At 47.9% G+C, this 11,209-nt stretch overlaps 1 protein-coding gene across 1 annotated transcript; it reads left to right on the top strand.

Annotated features, from left to right (window-relative positions):
* Positions 1-8,526: 8,526 nt before the first annotated feature.
* On the top strand, positions 8,527-9,124 carry LOC134984538 (gastrula zinc finger protein XlCGF17.1-like; the record flags this gene model as incomplete). The annotated part of the gene is made up of 1 exon (XM_063950099.1): positions 8,527-9,124. A coding segment is annotated over one exon (375 nt), but the record flags the coding sequence as incomplete, so codon positions are not given.
* Between the last annotated feature and the right edge of the window lie 2,085 nt (positions 9,125-11,209).

Below are 11,209 nucleotides of genomic sequence, written 5' to 3'. Positions count from 1 at the left end.
ATAAAGGCAGAAGATATAGAGGGAGAAGAAGAGATGTATGTGACTGATATAAAGGCAGAAGATATAGAGGGAGAAGAAGAGACGTATGTGACTTATATAAAGGCAGAAGACGTAGAAGGAGAAGAAGAGACGGATGTGACTGATATGAAGGCAGAAGATACAGAGGGAGAAGAAGAGACGTATGTGACTGGTATAAAGGCAGAAGATATAGAGGGAGAAGAAGAGACGTATGTGACTGATATGAAGGCAGACGATATAGAGGGAGAAGAAGAGACGTATGTGACTGATATAGAAGCAGAAGATATAGAGGAAGAAGAGACGTATGTGAGGGGTGATCAGCAGTGTAAGGAGGAGGAAATCCCTACAGATATCAGCACAGGTGAGTAATAAACATTTATTACAGAATAGAGTCACATATTCTCCTTCAGTCACTACAGCAATCTCTTATACTACACCCTCCTCTGTCAGTACAAACTAATGAGCAATATGTATTTTCCCAGTGTGGCGTTAGGAGCCATCACCTCTATAATACTCCTGCTCTCCTCCTCACATCATGTCACTGTGTGTTACCAGCCCAGATATCTGACCAGTCTCCTCCCCACACTCTCTGGTGTATCTCATACATCAGGAGCCGTCAGCCCCTATTATACTCCTGCTGTCCCCCTCACATCATGTCACTGTGTGTTACCAGCCCAGAGATCTGACCAGTCTCCTCCCCACACTCTCTGGTGTATCTCATAGATCAGGAGCCATCAGCCCCTATTATACTCCTGCTCTCCCCTCACATCATGTCACTGTGTTACCAACCCAGAGATCTGACCAGTCTCCTCCCCACACTCTCTGGTGTATCTCATACATCAGGAGCCATCAGCCCCTATTATACTCCTGCTGTCCCCCTCACATCATGTCTCTGTGTGTTACCAGCCCAGAGATCTGACCAGTCTCCTCCCCACACTCTGGTGTATCTCATACATCAGGAGCCATCAGCCCCTATTATACTACTGCTCTCCCCTCACATCATGTCACTGTGTTACCAACCCAGAGATCTGACCAGTCTCCTCCCCACACTCTCTGGTGTAGCTCATACATCAGGAGACATCAGCCCCTATTATACTCCTGCTCTCCCCCTCACATCATGTCGCTGTGTGTTACCAGCCCAGAGATCTGACCAGTCTCCTCTCCACACTCTCTGGTGTATCTCATACATCAGGAGCCATCAGCCCCTATTATACTCCTGCTCTCCTCACATCATGTCACTGTGTTACCAGCCCAGAGATCTAACCAGTCTCCTCCCCACACTCTCTGGTGTATCTCATACATCTGGAGCCATCAGCCTCTATTATACTCCTGCTCTCCCCCTCACATCATGTCACTGTGTTACCAGCCCAGAGATCTGACCAGTCTCCTCCCCACACTCTCTGGTGTATCTCATACATCAGGAGCTATCAGCCCCTATTATACTCCTGCTCTCCCCTCACATCATGTCACTGTGTGTTACCAGCCCAGAGATCTGACCAGTCTCCTCCCCACACTCTCTGGTGTATCTCATACATCAGGAGACATCAGCCCCTATTATACTCCTGCTTTCCTCCTCACATCATGTCACTGTGTGTTAGCAGCCCAGAGATCTGACCAGTCTCCTCCCCACACTCTCTGGTGTATCTCGTACATCATGAGCCATCAGCCCCTATTATACTCCTGTTCTCCTTCTCACATCATGTCACTTTGTGTTACCAGCCCAGAAATCTAACCAGTCTCCTCCCCACACTCTCTGGTGTATCTCATACATCAGGAGCCATCAGCCTCTATTATACTCCTGCTCTCCCCCTCACATCATGTCACTGTGTGTTACCAGCCCAGAGATCTAACCAGTCTCCTCCCCACACTCTCTGGTGTATCTCATACATCGGGAGACATCAGCCCCTATTATATTCCTGCTCTCCCCCTCACATCATGTCACTGTGTTACCAGCCCAGAGATCTGACCAGTCTCCTCCCCACACTCTCTGGTGTATCTCATACATCAGGAGCCATCAGCCCCTATTATACTCCTGCTCTCCCCTCACATCATGTCACTGTGTGTTACCAGCCCAGAGATCTGACCAGTCTCCTCCCCACACTCTCTGATGTATCTCATACATCAGGAGCCATCAGCCCCTATTACGCTCCTGCTCTCCCCCCTCACATCATGTCACTGTGTCACCAGCCCAGAGATCTGACCAGTCTCCTCCCCACACTCTCTGGTGTATCTCATACATCAGGAGCCATCAGTCCCTATTATACTCCTGCTCTCCCCCTCACATCATGTCACTGTGTGTTACCAGCCCAGAGATCTGACCAGTCTCCTCCTCACACTCTCCTCTCTGGTGTATCTCATACATCAAGAGCCATCAGCCCCTATTATACTCCTGCTCTCCCCCTCACATCATGTCACTGTGTGTTACCAGCCCAGAGATCTGACCAGTCTCCTCCCCACACTCTCTGATGTATCTCATACATCAGGAGCCATCAGCCCCTATTACGCTCCTGCTCTCCCCCCTCACATCATGTCACTGTGTCACCAGCCCAGAGATCTGACCAGTCTCCTCCCCACACTCTCTGGTGTATCTCATACATCAGAAGACATCAGCCCCTATTGTACTCCTGCTCTCCCCCTCACATCATGTCACTGTGCGTTACCAGCCCAGAAATCTGACCAGTCTCCTCCCCACACTCTCTGGTGTATCTCATACATCAGGAGCCATCAGCCCCTATTTCTCTGGGTATAGACTGGGTCCAAAGGAGCCAGTGCACTTTAAATTTCTTCAACTGGGTGTGCTGGCTCTGCTAGGGCGGTCCCCCGGTTCATGGTGCGGCTGTCACATGGGTGAGGCATACGGGTCCCTCCTGGGGGGACAAGCTATAGCCCCTGTGTAAAACTGGCTAGCGATGGGCTGAACTAAGCATTCATATAAGGTTACAGCATATTTTGGAGACGTGGCTAGTATAAATATATTCAGTAGCTCCGGCGCCATTACGTTCAATTAGACCGAAAGTAACCTCACCGCTGACCGAAAGTAACCTCACCGCTGACCGCAAAGTTCCCACCATTGGCTACAATGGAGCGCATAGGCGCTACATTGTATCTCTGCCATTTGCAGCCTGACAGAACTACAGGAGCACACAGCCAATCAGGAGAGTGTCACGACGTGGCGCTCCCTGATTGGCTGAAGGGACCCCCTTTGACAGGAGTCAGGGGGGGTCCTGGCAGTCGGGGAAAGGGGTCCCATGTGTAAACATGGGACCCTTTTCAGTGCGTGGTCGGGTTTCCGTTTGATTATTTTGCCAAGTACGTGGATTATACAAAGGTCTGATTCTACACTGGATTATGTGAGTATAATTTTTTTCACAGGTACCCCAAGGATTCTACATGGAGAAGAGGACCGAGCCTTGTGGGAACATAGGTAAGTATGTATGTATGGAGGTGTGCATGTATGTAATAAACTTATACTATCACGATGTGTGTGTCCTGTTTTTTTGGGGGTATTTTTTTAGTAGTAGTACTACAGGTACCAGCGGGCCCGGTTTTCCACCGCATGCTGGTACTTGTGGTTCTCCAAGTACCATCTTGCGGGGGAGGCTTGCTGGGACTTGTAGTACTGCTACTAAAAACAATATTCACATTTTTTCAAAAGGCTATCAGCCCCCCATCCGCCGCCCTTGGATGGGGGGGGACAGCCTCGGGCTTCACCCCTGGCCCTTGGGTGGCTGGAGGGGGGAAACCCCTTGATTTAAGGGGTTCCCACTCCTCCAGGGTACCGGGGCCATTGGTGATTAGTTGGGTATGTAATGCCAGGGCCGCAGGGACCAGTATAAAAGTGTCCCCCGGCTGTGGCATTATGTACCTGGCTAGTGGAGCCCGATGCTGGTTTCAAAAATACGGGGGACCCCTACGCTTTTTTTCCCCCCATATTTTTTCAACCAGGACCGGCTCAAAGAGCCCGAGGCTGGTTATGCTTAGGAGGGGGGACCCCACGCAATTTTTTTTTTTTTCAGTTTTTACACTAAACAGACCCTTTCCCATAGATCTCACTGATCCGTGCATGGTTATCCAAACTCGACTGGAAAAAGCAGGTCTATTTTTTTTACTGCTTATTTTAACGAATCGGAAAAAAAATAGACCCGCACTTGAGCACTCGGAAACTAACACCCAAATACGAATGAATAGTGAATGCCCGTATTGTATGAAATATCAGCCGTGTTTGACCGATGGTCTATTCATTCGTATTTCGGAACTTTGCAAATCAAACCATTACGAATAGTCCAAACACTGCCGAGATTGGTGCTTAGTGAATTCCCGGATTGGGACTTAGGAAAAAAAAAAAAATCGGACAAACTCGAATTCTTAGTAAATATTGGCCCATGTCTTCCTGAAGGGTGTCATGTGCTGAAATCAGATCTTTGTGAGACACAACAATCTCTTTCATCTTACTCTGTACGAGTGCCAATCTCACTGATATCAGACCTCATAGCTTGAATATTGCAGTTAAGTTCTGAGGTTATTTCAGTCCTTAAATGTAGATAACATAGACTGTATAGAGCGAAGAGTAAGAGGACCATCTAGAGTAGGGGTAGGCAACATGCGGCCCACGGACCGATCCTGCCTGGCCCGCTGTGCCCCATCAGAGTGCAATGACAAGCGGCCCGACAGGCTGAGCCGCTTGTCATTGCACTACACTGCTCCCAAACGTGGCGCCGCTGAGGAAATTCCGGTCACGTCACAGGGTCAACTGACCGGGTTTTCCTCTGTTATGCGCTGGGTGGCATGGGGGGCGGGCAGTGAACAGGAGCGGTGGCCAGTGATTAGGAGCGGCAGCCAGCGAGCAGGAGCGGGCAGAGGCCACAGCAGCAGTGACTCCGGCCAGCAGCAGCAGCGTGGATCATCGGACAGCGGGGATCGTCTGCCAGTGTGAAAAACAGGTAAACCCCCTGTCCAGCCAGCCACTGAAACGGATCAGTGCTTAAGCTGACATATAGGTTCTGCAATATAGGTTTAGGGGAGGGGGGCAGGGACTGCTATATAGGTTTTGGGGAGGGGGGAAAAGGGGGGTAGGGACTGTTACGGGGCGGAACTACCGCCAGTGCCTTACACTGGGGCCCGTCACTGTCCAGGGGCCCTAAGCATGTAATGAGTCAAATCGCCCGCCGAAGAGAGGAGAGGAGTGCAGCGGAATGGGGGAGAAGGAGGAGGGAGGTGGTGGAGGGAGCCGCAGCAGTGCTGTGTAATTGGTAGAGGCGCTGCTGCTGCTGTCCCTCTGCTTCACTATAGGCTGCCCTCTGCCGCTGTGAATGCTGGAAAGCGCATCCCAGCATTCACAGCGGCGGAGAACAGCCTATGGTGAAGCAGAGGGACAGCAGCAGCAGCGCCTCCACCAATTACACAGCGCTGCTGCGGCTCCCTCCTCCACCTCCCTCCTCCTTGTTCTCCCCTGCCCGGGATCTCTGCAGAAGCTGCACTGAAGAGCCTGAGCCAGCGGAGACAGTAAATATAATTCTCTTTATTTCTCTTCTGTCTGCCGTAATGTGTAAAAAGGGCACACTGTCTGCCGTGGGTGTGGTATTGAAAGTCGACAGTGTCTAGGTCGACCACTATTGGTCGACAGTAACAAGGTCGACAGGGTCAAAAGGTCAACATGTTCTAGGTCGACAGGTCAAAAGGTCGACATGAGTTTTTAATGTTATTTTGATGTCGTTTTCTTTGTAGAGTGACTGGGAACACCAATTAGGGCACCGCGTCGCTTCGCTCGCCATGCTTCGGGCATGGTGCCTTTGCTCCGCTACCGCTTCGCTCGGCACAGATTACCGTTCCAATCGTAGTCCACGTGGATCGTTAAGTATGAAAAGGTTCCAAAAAAGAAAAAATTGTGAAAAACTCATGTCGACCTTTTGAGCTGTCGACATAGAACATGTCGACCTTTTGACCCTGTCGACCTTTTGACCCTGTCGACCTAGTTACTGTCGACCAATAGTGGTCGACCTAGACATTGTCGACCTAGTTACTGTCGACTTTCAATACGGATCCCATCTGCCGTAATGTGTAAAAAGGCTGTCTGCTGTAATGTGTAAAAAAAAAAGGGGACTCTTTTTGTGTATTTTGTGTGTGGCCCTCGAATATTCGCTGGAAGTGTTAAGCGGCCCCCCAGCTGAAATAATTGCCCATCTCTGATCTAGAGTGTCTTAAGACATCTTCAACCATTACAGCTGGGTTGTGCAAGAAGAAGCAGATGATGATGTAGTGGTCTCAGAAGGACCACCTGAATTCGAGGTACCAAGGAGATAGGCAGGCGGGGCCAAATTGGTACCTTTTAACCTTTTTTGGAGGCATGGTAAGCCGGCTACAAAGAGACTGACCTCTCAGAGATAGGAAAATGCAAATTATCTATAAATATAAGGAGCAGTAGTACGCTGTCAGGAGGTTACATCAAGATGAGTCAGTTCAAAATGACATTCTTAGTCGGGGTGACGGGGGTATCCGAGCCAAAATTTCACATAAACATGATGTAATACAACTCAAATAACACAGTAATGACTGATAAATTCCACTAGAGGTCAGCGTGATCACAGACGTGAAGTACTCAGCACAGAGAGACATAAATGGCAAAATATATTCAGTGAATAAATCCACAAAATAATATACTGTGAGGTTGTAATCAGAGTGTAAGGAGCTGTACTCAGACGATACTTGATACTGGGCTCTGCATGTAGACTGAGAGGAAGTAGATGATAGTGGTACCATATAAATAGAAGGTATTTTCACCTCCAGGCAAATGCCTCAATTTAGTGTAGTGACCCCAGTCCAGCCATCAGGTAGCAGCTTATATCAATTTTAAACCTTATTGAAGGCAAGGCATGCGATGGCCGGGCACCAGGATCCAAAATGGCATCCATGTCACTTCCTAATATCACCGCTAGGCTCCGGTGACTGTGGGCAGCCCGTTCTGTCCCCAGCAGTTGCGAGAGAGCATTTGCTCCCACCTGAGGCAAAAGCGCCTCCAAGTCAGGTGGCCGGAGCGTACAGGAAAGACTGGGCAAACTTAGCCCCAGAATATGAACAGTGTCCAAAGTGAGCAGAGCGCGCGGCTTTAGGGCAGTAGGTGCGGGGGACTTAATAGATTGGGTCTTGTTCCCAGCAGCGGCTGAGAGTTATCATGTAGGGTAGATAAAAAGCCACTTAGTGAGTAGAGCTCCAGAAAGCACGTCTGGATGGACCTCGCCCCTCTTATGTATTATTTTATATACTAACAGGGGTGACAGATGTGGTACATCCCTGCAAAGGCAGATCCAATCTCTTTCTCATCAGACTCTGCTGTCTTCCCTGCACTCTCACTCAGATGTTCACTGCTGCCAGTAGCACACGTATGAGAAGCAGAAGTATGGCGGCAGCTGTATAGATCCTGATATGTAATTCTCTATATCATACTTACTGTACACACATCATCCTTTTTACTATTGAGAGAATAGAGGTAAGACACTGATGATGGGGGTGTAACAGTGGATTATAATCTAGCAGATGATGATGATGATTGCAGTGTATTATATGGTGTATTGCATGTAAAATACAGGCTTACCAGCGTATAAGCGCACACATAAAGGAATGCTACCTTACCAATGCTTCCAGGAGTAACGTTAGGAGACATTTCTCTGATCCATCAGCTCATATGACTGATGTTATTGTTCATCTAGAATCTCCAATTCATACGATATGTTCCCCATCCATTGTTTTACATTGGTGCTGACATAGGACTTGGCGAGTGACTACATCTCCATTTATACTTCATGGTTAGTTACCAGTACAAGAGAGAGATATATCTAAGTCTTATTATAATATTACATTTGTTATTGTGAGTGTTCTCAGGAGGGTGGACTCGGTGATTATCTGAGACACAATATTATAAAGCCTTCATTAAAAGTTATGTTTTATTATACACACACATTTAGAATTAAGTGTCCCAGAGAGTCGTCTTCTCCTATTGTTTACAAGATTAATATTGTCACAGAAAATGTCACATTTCCATAATGTATTTTATTTCCAGCAGATGGACACACAAGCAGGAACATCTCAGAAGGACATCTAATGTTATCCCCGGATTGTGACATAAAAGATAATGACATTATACAGGATTCTCCAGGAGATAATCCCATTACCCCAATTATACATCCAGCTCTATCAGCTGGTCCCTATGATCCTGGGGAATGTTCTCCTGATCACTCTGATATTGGGGCATCTGTTACAGCTCTGACAGTCGATACAGTGTTTCTCTGTTTTATAGATGCCAAATGTTTTACACAGAACACAAAGCTTATTACCCATCAGACAGGTAGGACAGGGGAGAGGTCATTTCCATGTTCTGAGTGTGGAAAATGTTTTACCTGGAAATCACAACTTGATATACATCAGAGAAGTCACACAGGTGAGAAGCCATTTCCATGTTCTGAGTGTGAGAAATGTTTTGCACGCAAATCAGATCTTGTTATGTATCACAGAAGTCACACAGGTGAGAAGCCATTTTCTTGCTCTGAGTGCGGGAAATGTTTTATCCGGAAATCACAACTTGTTATACATCAGAGAAGTCACACAGGTGAGAGGCCATTTCCATGTTCTGAGTGTGGGAAATATTTTGCACACAAATCAGATCTTGTTATACATAAGAGAAGTCACACAGGTGAGAAGCCATTTTCTTGCTCTGAATGCGGGAAATGTTTTGCACAGAAATCACAACTTGCTAGACATCACAGAAGTCACACAGGTGAGAGGCCATTTTCTTGCTCTGAGTGCGGGAAAACCTTTGCCCACAAATCACATCTTGTTACACATCAGCGAAGTCACACAAGTGAGAAGCCACTTCCATGGTCTGAGAAATAAATCCGCTCTTGTTGCACGCAATGGACATCACTCAGGTGAGGAACCATTTTAGTCTTCTGGATTATACTAATTGCCATGCGTTGTTCTTTAAGGTTCTTATCCTATCTCCTATGATTTTTGCAATATACATGCTACCACTGGGTATAATAATCAGACGTCATGTCCTCATCTACCACTGCTATACAGATGACCTGTCTCTTGCTCCGGGTACTGAGAACCCAGTACCAATCCTAAATTGTTGTCTAGCTGAGCTCCAGGTGTGGGTGATGCCAGTTTGCTGTGACTCAGTCCTTGTGAAACAGGTCCATATAGTAGAAGCTCACCAACAAAGGGCAGGGCTACAGCTCAGCTTTGTTACCAACCAGACTTACACTTGTGGGTTCGGAGTTACAAAATGCTGATCCTGTGCAGAATCTTGGTGTCCTGGATGGTGGAGTGACACTTAGACATCAGGTATCAGCCACAATCAGAGCCTCATCTGAGGAACATAGCCAGACTCCAGCACTTAATTCCCTTAGAAGATCTACCTACAGTCATACATGTACTTGTAGCATCACGCATAAACTACTGCAATGTCCTCTACCTGGGTCTCCCAGCAAAAGAATTGTACTGCTTGTTTCTTGTACAGAATGCAGCAGCCAGGCTGTTACCTAACCAGCCCGTTCCTGCCACATAACACCCATTCTTTGCTCCCTTCACTGGCTGCCTGTAAGATGGTGACTCTGGGCCTTACTCAGGTTGGATTGCAGTGTGTGATCCAAAAGGAATTATTGAGAAAAAGTTGCGGACGCATGCACAGCACCCATCTTGCGCATGCGCCTGCATTCTCTACGTGGGGGCTGCAGACAATGCGATTACTTGTTCATCAGGCAGAGGCGGTCACGGGGTGTGGGCAATGCACCATTTCCAGAGAAGATAAGAGCATTGCAAGTGTGGTGCGGCGAGAAAGGGAAGCGGATAAGCAGACGTGATCACGGTGGCATCACAAGCAGCCATCGCAATCGAGAAGAATGCGGTAGGTATCCTGCAGGTACAGCTAAGCTGGCAGGATGCTTCACTAATTTCTAAGATGAAGCAGAAATTGTGAAGCGATCGCAATTTCTGCTTCAAGGGTGGAGGCGTCAGTCAGCATGTTAGGCGGCCTCGCCCTGTGATGGGCGGCTCCCTGCACGATAGAAGAAAGGATTGCTAATTAGCAGCATCTGCTATCCTTTCTGACTTACTGTAGGCCCCTATTACAGAATCTTACTGACTCTCCCAGCCCTACATGACCAAGGTCCATGTACCAGAATTAGCTTCTGCCTCCTTACTGACTTACTGTAGGCACCTATTACATAATCTTACTGACTCTCCCAGCCCTACATGACCAGGGTCCATGTACCAGAATTAGCTTCTGCCTCCTTACTGACTCTATTATAGAATCTTACTGACACTCCTAGCCCTACATGACCAGGGTCCATGTACCAGAAGCAGCTTCTTCCTCCTTACTGACTTACTGTAGGCCCCTATTACACAATCTTACTGACTCTCACAGCCCTACATGACCTGGGTCCATGTACCAGAAGCAGCTTCTGCCTCCTTACTGACTTACTGTAGGCCCCTATTACATAATCTTACTGACTCTCCCAGCCCTACATGACCAGGGTCCATGTACCAGAATTAGCTTCTGCCTCCTTACTGACTTACTGTAGGCCCCTATTACACAATCTTACTGACTCTCCCAGCCCTACATGACCAGGGTCCATGTACCAGAAGCAGCTTCTGCCTCCTTACTGACTTACTGTAGGCCCCTATTACACAATCTTACTGACTCTCCCAGCCCTACATGACCAGGGTCCATGTACCAGAAGCAGCTTCTGCCTCCTTACTGACTTACTGTAGGCCCCTATTACATAATCTTACTGACTCTCCCAGCCCTACATGACCAGGGTCCATGTACCAGAAGCAGCTTCTGCCTCCTTACTGACTTACTGTAGGCCCCTATTACAGAATCTTACTGACTCTCCCAGCACTACATGACCAGGGTCCATGTACCAGAAGCAGCTTCTGCCTCCTTACTGACTTACTGTAGGCCCCTATTACAGAATCTTACTGACTCTCCCAGCCCTACATGACCAGGGTCCATGTACCAGAAGCAGCTTCTGCCTCCTTACTGACTTACTGTAGGCCCCTATTACAGAATCTTACTGACTCTCCCAGCCCTACATGACCAGGATCCATGTACCAGAAGCAGCTTCTGCCTCCTTACTGACTTACTGTAGGCATCCTATTACACAATCTTACTGACTCTCCCAGCCCTACATGACCA

Source organism: Pseudophryne corroboree, assembly GCF_028390025.1.
Source record: "Pseudophryne corroboree isolate aPseCor3 chromosome 3 unlocalized genomic scaffold, aPseCor3.hap2 SUPER_3_unloc_60, whole genome shotgun sequence".
Taxonomy (NCBI): Eukaryota; Metazoa; Chordata; class Amphibia; order Anura; family Myobatrachidae; genus Pseudophryne; species Pseudophryne corroboree.
The sequence above is the reverse complement of the archived record's forward strand: the minus strand, read 5'-3'. Positions and strand labels throughout refer to the sequence as shown.